Source organism: Mustela putorius, unplaced genomic scaffold, assembly GCF_011764305.1.
Source record: "Mustela putorius furo isolate JIRA1106 unplaced genomic scaffold, ASM1176430v1.1 tig00000228_pilon_pilon_pilon, whole genome shotgun sequence".
In the NCBI taxonomy this organism is placed as follows: Eukaryota; Metazoa; Chordata; class Mammalia; order Carnivora; family Mustelidae; genus Mustela; species Mustela putorius.
The window spans coordinates 5,596,476-5,609,243 of record NW_025421322.1 but is presented as its reverse complement, the minus strand read 5'-3'; the positions used below and the strand labels follow the sequence as shown (position 1 = coordinate 5,609,243).

Sequence of the window (12,768 nt, the reverse complement as noted above, 5' to 3'; positions counted from 1 at the left end):
TAGAGGGAGTGACTGGCGCAGGCGCAGGAGGGCCGCAGGGAAAGCTAAGGTGGGGGTGGGGAGGAATTTCCTTGCTGGTTTAGAGGAAGAGTGAGTCTGTAGAGGTTGCGGGGAATTCAAGAAGGCGAGGTAGGAAGGCACTGGTAGGAAGGAGAAAAAAAAAAAAAAGGGAAGGCGCTTCCTGCCCAGGCTCACTCTCCCAAGAGCAGAGAAGTTGGGAGCTGAGCGGGGTGGGGAGGAGCGTTGGTAGCGGGAGAAGTGGTACGCTCCTCCGCTCGCCCTCTAGCGCGGGCGGGCAGGACGCGCGCGCTAGGGAGCGGCGGTTGCACTGGGCCCCCAGAGCTGTGGGCACCAATCAACGGTTGCCATAGCAGCGTTTGACGTCATCGTGCGTGTGGTGCCCCTGCTGTCGGGGCTGGTGATTGGAGGAAACCCCGTGTCTGCGGAGCCGCTGTAGCCTGTGAGCAGCGAGATCTACGGACAGAGTCTCAGCCTCGCCGCTGCCGCCCGGAGACTGCTGAGCCCCCGTCCGTCCGCCGCCACCCACTCGGGACACAGGTAAGGGACCCGGCCGCCGCCACCTAGTCCCATTCCTTCCTTCCCCAGACCAACCTTCCAAAAGCCTAAGGGCCGTCCCCGCTCCACAGCCCCTCAGCCCCGCTCGCCCGGCGGTAGCGGCGCTGGGCTGAGGCGGAGTCTCCTCAGGCGGAGACGGGCGGCGGCTTTTCCGCTGGGTTCGGGCGGGCGGCTCGCGGCTGCCTAGGGCTACTTGCTTCCGGACCGATGTCTTGGCCCCGATAAGCGCCCCTTCCCAGCCCCCGTCCCCGGGCTGGAAAGGGCGCCCACACGCGAGATCCCCGGGGACCCGCCCGGTCGCCGGCTCCCGGGGGTGACCGAGGCTCCTCTGGGCGCGTTCGGTTCCCACCCGCGCCCCCTCCTCGTCGCCGCCCCGCTCCCGCCCGAGATAATGACTTGGCGACTGCGGGCATTGCAGTGGCGCAGGTGAGGCCGCCCCCTCCCCTCGCGGCCCTCCCCTCCCCCTGCTTCTCCCGCTCGCTGCTCCGCGCAGCCTCCGCGCCCCGCGCTGCGGCGACGGCACCCAGCCCTCCCCCACCCGGGCGGCGGCGCGTTAGCAGGGCCGGGCCTGGGGACCGGGCCGCGAGCCGAGGCCGTCCCGGAGGCGCCCGCCAGGTACTCTAGGGCGAGGCCTCGTTTCTGGCACGAGGGGGAGCCGGCTCTGGGGTGGGGCTGGCCTGGGACCTGGGGCCGAATTTCCTGGGTTCCTTGGCGGGGTGGGGGATGGGGCTCAGGTTTTTTTTTTTTCTTTCTTTCTTTCTTGTTTTTTTTTCTTTTTTTCCTCCCCCTCACCTCATGGTGAGTGGGGGGCTCCGAGTCCTGGTGGGGATAGAGAAGAGAATGGGGGAAGGCGGTGGACCGGCGTCTGGCTCGCCTGCCCGGTGGGCTTGAACGGGAGGGTCGGCTTTTTAGACGGTGTCCCCCTCACGCACGGGGCGGGTGAGGCTGAGCGTAACAGCCGGCGGTGGCCCAGCTCGCCTGGGTGTGGCTCTTGTCCCCTCCCCCACCTGCTGCAGCTGTCGGGTCCCTACAACCTAAATGAGCACCAGTGGTGTCCGGTGGCGGAGGAGACGCGGGTGGGAGAATGGGGTGTGTCCGCCGCCCCGCGGGTCGTGGTTCCGCTTCTGCGGGCGGCGCTGGCGTCTCTGCCCCCGGGGCGGGCGAGCGGCTCCCCCCCCTTCCCCCGGCTCGGGCGGGGGCGCGCTGCTCCTCCCTCTTGCTCTGGTGGGGGGAATTAACACTCGGCAGTAGGTTGGGCTCCTTGACACAGATCCGCCATGACAAAGAGGGAGAATCGGGGACTTGGGCGGAGCCAAGTAGGGGTGGTTGCGGATAGCGCGCATGCTAGGATTTGCACTTTAAAAGTCAAGGTCTGTGCTTGTTCGTTTCACCTCAGTCTGCGTCTCTCGTCGGCTAAGGGTTAAAATGGGTGCGGCGAGTCCTCTCCGCAATACAGAGGCGAGGCCTTGGAGTACTACTCTGTGAGAAATGCACTTCCCCTTGTACCCGAAGGGTTGGGAGAGAAACCTTTGTACTGGTGTTTTGATAATTTTTCGTTAGAAGCAGCATTAACCTGAGAGCGTTTTGAGTTCCTAAGGGAAAAATCAGTCATTTCAGGGGTGTGTGGGGGGAGGGTATGAGATCATAAATTTTAAATAGTTTTGCATTGACACGGTATACCTCACAAATAAGCTAGCTGATTACGTCTTTACCCTGTTCGATTTGGCTTTTTTTAAAAGTGTTGTGGGATTTCCCTAGGAAGTTAAAGGATGTGATACTGGAGAGTCAATAATTCTTAGACAGTGGCAGTGGCTCTTCCGTTCACCCTTTATTAGAGCACTTCAGACTGTATACTTACCTTTAAAATCACTTACTCTGTTGGATCAGTGTATGGCTTAGTATCTTTCTGTGCTGTTTTAGCACCATCCAGAAGGGTCTTTAAGGAAAAGCATAACGTTTAAATTAGAAAGGTCTAGGGAGCTTAAAAATGAAAGGATTAGGTGAGAAGTTAACGGTAAAGGCAGCTTGAATGATAATTGAATTTTGACGGCTAGAAACAGTGTTTATATTTAAATTGGAGCAATGACAGAAAACACTGATCACAAGAGATGCATTTCATATATCATACATTTTAGTGTTTGTGATGGTAAGTTGTAGGACTCGGTATGTGTTAAGCATGTATGCATATAACAAGATACAGGTAATGAGTCTTTAGGGTCTGTTAGCGATTGTGGGGGCTTGTTTTATATTCAGAATGCCTTAAATCAAGCTATTTGATCTATTCTCCCAGAAAATTGTCATGTTCAGCTGGCAAGTGTTGCAGAGATCAGTGGGTTTGGGGTGGGGGTAATACCAATAAAATTTAAACTTAAACACTTCTGACAAGAATAACAGGTATTATTAAAGTAAAAATACATGAATTACATTAAACTGACCTGAATCACATTAAACTGACCTGAATGATGATTCTGGAAGTATGGTAGAGGTTGTAATGTTGTTTGCCGACAGTGCTTTCTCAGTAAAACAAAACAAAAAAAAAATTACTTAATTTTGGATCAGTTACGATATTGGAATTGAGATTTTGGCCAAGTAAGGTAAGGGTTGGAAAGCCTCATTACCAAATGTGCTTTGGCTTTATGTGAAACTAGAATCTTCTGGACAAAGATGGTGCAGTGCAATTTTAGTTTTGCTTCTCATTTGTTTTATATTAATGTATTTAAATTTGACTCCTGAATGTTGAGTATGCCCTCTTCCTCCTTTTCCCCCCACATTCTGGCCATCCTTTTGTGAGGCTGCAGTCAGTTCCTCATGCGAAGACGCTTCCATGGGCATTTAAGTTTGAGGTGTTAATATAACTTATTTACAAAAGGTATAATTTTGAGTATATTTATTTCGATGGAAAAATCTAAATGCTGCTTTTTTTCCCTGCAGAACATCCAGTCATGGATAAAAATGAGCTGGTGCAGAAGGCCAAACTGGCCGAGCAGGCTGAGCGATATGATGACATGGCAGCCTGCATGAAGTCTGTAACTGAGCAAGGAGCTGAATTATCCAATGAGGAGAGGAATCTTCTCTCAGTTGCTTATAAAAATGTTGTAGGAGCCCGTAGGTCATCTTGGAGGGTCGTCTCGAGTATTGAGCAAAAGACGGAAGGTGCTGAGAAAAAACAGCAGATGGCTCGAGAATACAGAGAGAAAATCGAGACCGAGCTAAGAGATATCTGCAATGATGTACTGGTGAGAATCATTCAGACTAGCTTCATTATAAAATAAGGCTCCTATAATGAATATCAAGTGTTACTTTCAACTTCTTTGGTTTTTCTTTTCCTTTAAAAAATTGAATGTTCTAAATTTTGAAATCTTCAGGGTGTCATTACTAAAAGGTATTAAACAGTTGTAGTTAAATTGGTATAAAATAACTGCAGTACTGATTATCAGTTCAGGTAGACTAAGAAAGACTGGTAGTGTATTTTGTACTAATTGGAAAACTATTACAATTTCAGTTGTGGTTAAGGTATTTATAGTAGTTATAGAGCTCATTTTCTTAAGCGTACATTTGGGGATTCAGGAATTTTAGGTACCTTGTTTTATGTAAGAAAAATGTAATAGGAGACTCATTATAGATACAATATTCTCCCTGGTTTAGCCACTTAATTATGCAGAAGACTATGGCTTCAGAGTTGCTTTTTGCCTCTTCCTGCATTAAATGTTAGAAGTTAACTTTGTACACAAAGATTATGAATGAATAACAAACTTGATTTTTCTAGGTTCAATCAGGCAGTATTTTAAGAAGTTAGTACCTACTGTGTTGAAGCCCTGCTTCTCTAAAAAGCTTAAAAGAACAGAACATTGCATTTTAGCTAATTGTAATCAATCTTCTTTAAGTGATAGCTTTCTTATTTGGAAAAGTTTAAATCTCAGGATAAATTGGTAGGAGATCCAATCATTTAGCATGTAACATAGATACATTAATACTTTTCCTTTTTAATGATTCAGGAGTGATTTTACTAAATGATTACATGTAGGACTTCCAAGTTACATACATTGGGTCTCAGTATGGCAGTATTGAGTATCTCATTTTTTTTGGACAGGTTACTGATTCTGGGCCTCAGAGTAGAAATCCAGGTGTACACTTACTTGAAACTGGTTCATGGAAGGGCTACTTTAATGAGCAATATAGGATTATTTCTGATGTGGTTTTAGGGTTAGGGCTTTTGTTTAAGTTATGCTGATAATAAGATTCCTTTACACAAGTTTTAATTACTAATGGGATAGCTTTAAGTCCTGAATTATCCTCAAATGAAAATTCCTTTAAGCTATGTTTTAAAGAAAAATATTTTTTTATCTTTACATGGGCTTACAAAATCTTCTCTTGTAGTGTCTGTCTTGGGTGGGGTCTTGTGGTTTTTTTCTTTTTTTTTTTTAACATGAATAGGAGTCATTTCTAAGGTGGGAAAGGATTTTCTGTGTCTTTATTAAGGCTAAATAACATGTTTATCTTGTGATTTGCTAAGGTAATAAGAATATTTAAAATTCAAAAAATATGTCTTTCTATAATAAAATGTGTTGGATTTTTCTCTCTTGCTCTCTTTATGGACTAATAACTGTACACATTACTGAATTTTGTTCACTCCGGTGTATTTTCTCAGATAATTTTTATGTTGGTTTCAAAGAGTTGGTTGTTTTGAGTTACAATTTAAGACAAAAGCCAACTTTAGGAATAAAGGGGATGAGTAACATTTACTCTTTACTAACAAGCTTCTTTGCTATTCCAGGTAGGTATTTGCATGTTTTTCCTACACAAAATACAAAGACTGTAGCAGTTTTTATTTTGCTTCCATTTGATTTCCTTATCCAAAAAAAAAAAAATTTACTGCATAAAGTGAGTGGATGGTAATAACCAGGTAATCTCTAAATAGCTTCTTTGTTGATATGATTATTAAGGGGATTTGCTATTGGTGACTTCCCATGTTCTTCAGAATAGTACTGGCCTCTTGCTAAGTCTAAATGAAATTTCCACCTTGAGCGTATCTATAAATGAGGTTAATTCCTTTGCCATACCAAAGCTAAACAGATTTTTGCTTCCAGCCTTGGTCTTTTAGTGATCTAAAAGCTAATCTTTTAGTTCTGCTCTGTTAGTGATCTTTGCGTAGTTCATGCTTTCTTACATAAAGTATCTACTCAAGTATTTACTGAATAAAAGAACAAAAAGTCTTCTTTTGGAAAAGAGGATAATAGAACTGGTCCAGCAGCACTGCTAATTTTCTAAGGCCTTTTCTGTTTCATCTTGGGAAAACTCGGTATTTACAGATACTGTGGTTTTTCAAGAAGACCTATCATCTTTTTTCAAACAGGTCCTGTTGATTCTGGAAAAATATCACATAAAATCCCATTTCCCCCTTTGAGTAAAATGGAAGAATAAAATACAGCAGAACAGATATTTCTCCTAGAGAAAAATCTTTTTGATGTACTTGATGATTAGTGAAAGTCTGCCTTAATAATATTTTAAGGTCTTACATGGTTAAAAGAAAGAAAAATACAATTTTTAGTATAGTTTTTTCCTAAGCTTTGATATCCCCCCGCTGGCCATTTGAGAAAAATAAGGAGGTAGTCCCTTTTCGGAATTAAAGTTACTGATCAATTGCATCAGTGATGAACCAGACTTAAGTATTCTGTTAAGTTTTTGAGCATCTGTATCGTACTGGCCAAAGACCTCTTTCCATAAAAAGGAGCTCAGTTTTTCTGAAGAGCTCTTTAGTCTTTTATTAAGTGGTTACTCCCATTCTGGTTATAAGCATTTATCAAGTGTTTAATTAATATCATTTACTAAACAGAGAAAGGGTAGTCATGTTACTTTGTGCAAGAGTTATAGAACATTACTGTGGGAAATGGTCATAGGCATTCACAACATGGACTTCTCTTTTTGCAAGAGAACTTGGTTCTTCCTTATGTTGTTAATTTGAAGTTTGCCATATGTGAACCAAAATCTCTCTTGTAGTGGGGGTGGGGACTAAACAGTAGTGATCTCTGCTACTTCCTCTGCATAAATAGACAAGAAGCAGCCAAAAACTGGATAGTTTTGTCTTGAATGTGAAATGACAAAATACATACTAGAAAACCCAGTTCCAGCTTAAAGAAGAATGTAGTGGTGTAAAATGAACACCACGTTCTGAGTCAGACCAACTTTTACCATTTAATAATTGCAAGGCCTAAGGAAATTCTTCAGTTCTCTGAGAAAACTGAGTTCACTTAAAGGACAGTAATGTCTACCCCCATAGGATTGTTACGGAGAATGAAAATGAGGAGTCTCTTAACTCAAGTTCCGGAATGGGATTTAAAAGGTCTAGGAAGCCTTAAAAACTATTTTTGTGGGGCAGAGGGTCCATACTGACTAGTGAATTTTCCATAGTGTCATTAAAAAATCTGAAAGGCACTGGTATAAGGCAAAAAACAGCTTACAAGAGGTGAAGCAGTAAAATCTTGTATCTAGCATCTAACAGTTGGGAGCAGTAGTTGAGTAATCGTAGTAATACTTAGTTAACCTGAGTCCCATTTTATATGCTTCTCTACATTTTTATTTGCCCAAGGCAGTTTTAAGGTGTGGTTGCTGGGCACTACTTTTATCTGTAGCCTACAGAACTGCTGTTAAACAGGAACAAGCTAGGAAACCAGGTAGCTTTGGGTGCTTTGCTGGTCTGAATATATTACGTGCCTTGGGCTTTAAAAACTGCTATATGGATTGTAAGCTGACAGTCACTAGATAGTTTATTTATTGGAATTGGGTTTCTCAAAAGAATTCTACAGTGTTATGACTACTTAATATATTTACAGGTTTTTGTCAAATGGATTTTGGTATGTTTGAAAATACAAAGTCCTTTTGTTGCTTAGTAGATACCTCCATTCTTCCAGGGAGGAATACATTGGACAGAGTCTTTTTGATAATAAAATTCATTATTTTTGAGGAGTTGTCATGATAAGCAGTAAATATTGCACCTGGTGAGCAACTTCATACAGTTAGAAAGTCTAAAGTGGAAATGAAAGGAAATAGAGGAATGAAAATAGAAAGATAGGTGTTTGCTCTTTGGTGGGAAGGGGAAAAATAACCAACAACTGAAGAGCAACAGGCTACCCTATCCGTTTTCAGTAAGAATCTCTTTCTGCCTGTTACAGTAAGAGATACAGATGATAGGAGATGTTTAGTTTTAGTGATGAGCTGTGATGGTGATGATGAAAATGGGATTAATGTGTTAAAAGTGAACTAAGAGGAAAAGTTGAAAGGATTTGAAATTAGAATTAGAGTGAAAAACCTGAGTTAAAATCTCAAGAATAGGAAGTACAGACACATAAAAAATGATTCAATTCCTAATCTACCTGAGAAAAAGAAAGAAATTGTATGTGGCCCCCCCAGAGGCATTTTGAATTAGAAAGGTGGAAAATAAGCCAGTGTTGAGTTATAGTAGCTCACCAAGAGTAATTTTGCTTTTCATTTTTTTCTTTTAAGAGCACTCAACTTTACTAGTAAAGAAATCCTAGTGGTAACACCTCAATAGTGGTACAATAGAAGCATCTTAATTGGCTAATTGAAAAGTAGTTTTTATATGATCATACTTGTTTTAAATATTTGCTTTAAATTTAAAAAAAAATTCATGTATATGTTCATTTGTCCATTTCTAATGTGAGACCAAGTCTTTGCAAATAATTGGCTTAACTACCCTTATCAATGTATCCTTAACAAAATACAGCTTGAGTCTGCATAGTAGAGTGAGAGCTTAAATGTGTGGTACGCATTTGCTTCAGAATCCTTCTAGAAATGTGTAATTTTTTTCTTTTCATTGTTCAACCCAAGCTGTTTTTCTGTATGTAACTCCCTTTAAAAACTGGTTGCTCCTTAGTTCTTCCAAAGCACTCCATTTAGTTTTTATAGTAACATATCTTTTCACCCTTGTATATTCTAACATTTAACATAATACTTTAAGTAATTAGAGCAGTATAGTGGCATGGTTTGGGAAATAAATATCGGACTCTTAATCAGGTATCTTAATAAATAATCAGTAACTGCTATTAGAAGCTGAGGAGGATTCCAGAGAGTAGCTGAAAAGTGTATCCTCAAGCATTTAGTCTAAGTCATGGGTATTGTTGAATTTGCTTACCTAGGAGTGAAGAATATGATTTAATCCAGGTTATCAATTAAGTGAAATTTGGTTAATCTTGCATCTTAAGGGTTTTGTAGAAGAGTTGTGGCATTCCAGATCATTCTGTTTGAACGTTGGCAGGGGGGATTGCTTTCCGTAAAAGGCTTTTTCTCAGTAATTTTCGCAAGAGATGGGACTAGGAGAGCTGGGTACTGGCTAGATTATACTATACTGTTTACATACCTTGTATAATGGTATAGAAGCTAAGGAGTGGGGGACTTCAGAGGCCATGGAAAAACTTCAGGCCCTGGAAGGTGACACCAAATTTTGCCTCTTAGAAGGTGATTGGTAGACATGCAAAAAGAGTTGTTTTTATAAAGAAAATATGCTTTTAAAATTTTACAAATTTTTTAAAGATTCGATCTGGCTCTTTGGACTCATTTTCTTTTACTAATATCAGAATAGATTCTCAGTGCCTGTATAATAGATATATATATTAATCATTGTTTATTTACTAATCTTGTTTTTTTTACTTGGGGTTTAACCTATGAAGGACTTGGGGTTTTCCCCCCATTAATATATAGTATCTTCATATCTGGTGAGTGCTTCTAGCATATAAAGGGAGCCCAGTATATGACATAGTAATGGGTTATATTATAATATTGAGTTAAATGTTACTGGGCTATTGAGATTCATTTGACTATACATTTTTGATCCTAAAGTAAGTAAGTTGGCACATTCATAGTGAAGAATGCGCATGGATATGAGAAATTCTCTTCTAAAAGTTAAAATTAAAGATGTTCTAATGTTAGCCACATTAAAAAAAAAAAAAAACTTGTCTATTGAAATTACAATAGATTAGAATTTTTTCCCCCTAGAATTACTAAGGTCCCTGTTGTGATTTCATCCTGGTTCTTGTACTTTCTTTGGTATGACAGTTTTACATTGAGAATGAACAATGCACTTTAGGGGATTTAGAATTGCTGTAAGTTTCAGTATGCCAAAAGCCAGAGTTCATCTTTCTTTTGAAGTTCCCTCTCCTTTCTGTCGACTTAATTTTGGTAGTTCTGTGCTGCATACAGCTCTTAATTATTTCTGTAAAGCACGGATTCCCTTGTCCTTCTGTGTGATCTTTGCAAGAATCCCATATATAGAGCCTTTCGCTGTAGTTTGGTCTTACCGCTGTCCTTGAGACAAGCAACTGCTAATTCCCGTCTTTATGGCCTGAGGGTTTCTGCTTCATTACTCTGATTTAGAATTTACTTTAATTTTGTTCATTTCCCCCCCCCTCCCCACCCCAGCTTCAGGGGATTGATTCCATCTCATCATCCTCCTTGAAAACAGAAGGGAACTTTGATGTTTGTGGTATTTAATTTGATATTAAGCATATATATATATATTTTTTAGGTAGCACAGATTTTAATTTGGCTTGGGAGGAATGGAGTGTTTAGCCACTATATTGCAGCAGTTTCCATGGTATCAGCACATTTCTGTGCAACGGGTCATTCTTAATTTGTTCTTTCTGAATCAGAAACGTGTATCTGCAAAAATGTAGTACCGGTTGTCATTGATTTAGTTTTGCATTTAATGTGACATAAGTAGTAACGTGTTATAGAATAGTCTTTTTTTTTTTTTAATTCATGTATTTGACAGAGAGGATACAAGCAAGGGGAGCTGCAGACAGAGAGAGAGGGAGAAGCAGACTCCCTGCAGCAGGAGCCTGATACAAGGGGCTCATTCCCAGGACCCTGGGATCATGATCTGAGCCAGATGCAGTTGTTTAACCAACTGAACCACTCAGGCGTTCTATAGAATAGTCTTATATCTTGCCACAGTTCATTTTTGTTTTCTGTTGGCTTATTTATTTATTGCTACAGTTTGTCTCCTGAGGCAACAAAGCATGGATATATAGCTGATTGGGTATCAGTATGATCCTATGATATGGACATGCACATTTGTTTACACTCGAATAAATTATACTAAAAAGTTTCAGCATATAAACTTCTGCGACTCTGTTTTGATAGTATTTGTTGTGAGCATTTTTCCCTTCTCCCCCCAAATAAAAATACGCTTGCAGTGGTGTTAGCCACAGGTACGATGGCAAGGTAAGACTGTAAGGACAGTCTGTCAGATGTTAATATGTAGAGTTGAATAGACCAAAAATAAGACTTTGTTCAGTGGTTTGACACTGAACATGCCTGTTCATTTCTTTTAAATGTAGGAAAGACCCTATTGCATTTAGTTTGCAAAGAGTACTCAATTTTGTTTTATTGGGATTTCATTTACTTGAATTGTTTAAGTGGCTAAAAATGTTTTTTAGTGGAGGTTAATTCCTATCTTAGAAAACAAGTTTTGGGATCTAAGAGGATTTTTGTTTGTTTGTTTAAATTAGCAGTATTACCAAGGAACCTACTCTGAGTTGAGTGGGTTTCATCTTAATGGATTAATTACAAATGCTTTTCTGAGAAAAACCTACTTGTTGATCCAAGACTCATGAACTGTCTGCTTATAACTTTTTTGCTTCTTTAAACATATAATAAACACGATTGCCCAGAGTTTAGGGAGGACATAGACCTAAAATTGGACCACATTTTAACATTTAACCCAGAGACATTTGGTGAAATCCTACCCCAAATGATTTATTTGTAAAATGTGACTCTGTGAAATTGACAGTTGAGGGCAGTATTACATACAGGCAGGCTGTAGTATACTTAGAACAAATTCTCAATTCAGTAATTTGAGTATTTTACTACTGTGTTTGGAAAAATATTCAGAAATAGGACTTCCTGAAGTGATCCTGTTTTTTGTTATGAGTAATGAATTTTCCCTCCAGTTTCCCCTTTGGTTGCTTTCATCTGATAGAGGGTCTTGTCATCCAACTTGTAAGATCACAGGGATAAGACTTAAAGAATAATCTTGTGTAATTTTTCTAAAAATAAAGGAAGCTAAAGTGTGTACTACCTTTAAAGGGATGATAGAATCTAAATCTAGCACAGGCAATGTAAACTTTTGGGGTTTGAAATTTTTATTCATTTTATGACTTGGGGCAAGTTATTCCATCTCTGTGACTGTTTCCACATCTTCAGAATGGGAATGATGATAGTATCTACCTCAAGGATGTTTTTTGTTTTTGTTTTTGTTTTTGTTTTTTAAAGATTTTATTTATTTATTTATTTGACAGAGAGAGATTACAAGTAGGCAGAGAGGAAGAAGCAGGCTCCCTGCTGAGCAGAGAGCCCAATGCGGGACTCGATCCCAGGACCCTGAGATCATGACCTGAGCCGAAGGCAGCGGCTTAACCCACTGAGCCACCCAGGCGCCCCTGTTTTTGTTTTTAAAGATTTTATTTATTTATTTATTTGACAGAGATCACAAGTAGGCAGGGGGTGGGTGGCAGGCTCCCTGCTGAGCAGAGAGCCCAGTGTGGGGCTCAGTCCCAGGACTGCAAGATCATGACCTGAACCAAAGGCAGAGGCTTAACCACTGAGCCACCCAGGTGTCCCTACCTCAAGGACATTTTGAGAATTATTGAGTTAACACACACCCATGGTGATAATAAATAGCAAATATACGGCTTACCTTTTTTTGTACCTGATAATTGTTTCATTGTGGTTTGATTTATTAATTTTGAGGTTAAACATAAGACTTAATTAACTGCTTAAATTCCTTTTATTAATATTTATTTCATAAGCTCCCTGTGCTTTTGAAAAAGAAATATATGTGATATGTAATATACATGTATAGAAATAAAAGAAATACATATTTAGTAAAAATTTTAATAAAAGCCCCTGCTCTTAAAAGAATCTTGATAACTTAGGGAAGTGGTCACATAACACAAATAATGTAACAAAGACTTCAAGTTTGGTTGACTATAAAAGAGCTGGTCTTAAGCTTTTTTTAAAAAGCAACTGATAAAATCTAGTCCTACTAGGAAGTTTATAATCCTAGACAGTGTGCATATGCACATTAAGAAACACTAAAAATGATGTGTTTTAAGCAAAAAGTGTTTTGTGGTGGAAATACTGAGAAATGGGGCCTTGGTTGGTGGTCAGCCCAGATCA

The 12,768-nt window shown here is 40.4% G+C and overlaps 1 protein-coding gene across 2 annotated transcripts in view; it reads left to right on the top strand.

The window, feature by feature from the left end:
• Window positions 1-420: 420 nt before the first annotated feature.
• The window catches only part of YWHAZ (tyrosine 3-monooxygenase/tryptophan 5-monooxygenase activation protein zeta), a 32,151-nt gene continuing 19,803 nt past the window's right edge, over window positions 421-12,768 (top strand). Inside the window, exons 1-2 of one of the 2 annotated variants that reach the window (XM_004768885.3) lie at window positions 421-558; window positions 3,508-3,812. In XM_004768885.3, the coding sequence (XP_004768942.1) occupies window positions 3,519-3,812 (294 nt within the window). In that variant the 5' untranslated portion in view covers window positions 421-558; window positions 3,508-3,518. Of the gene's footprint in view, window positions 559-1,178; window positions 1,192-3,507; window positions 3,813-12,768 lie in introns of those variants that run through there. The other variant, XM_004768886.3, reaches the window with a different exon arrangement.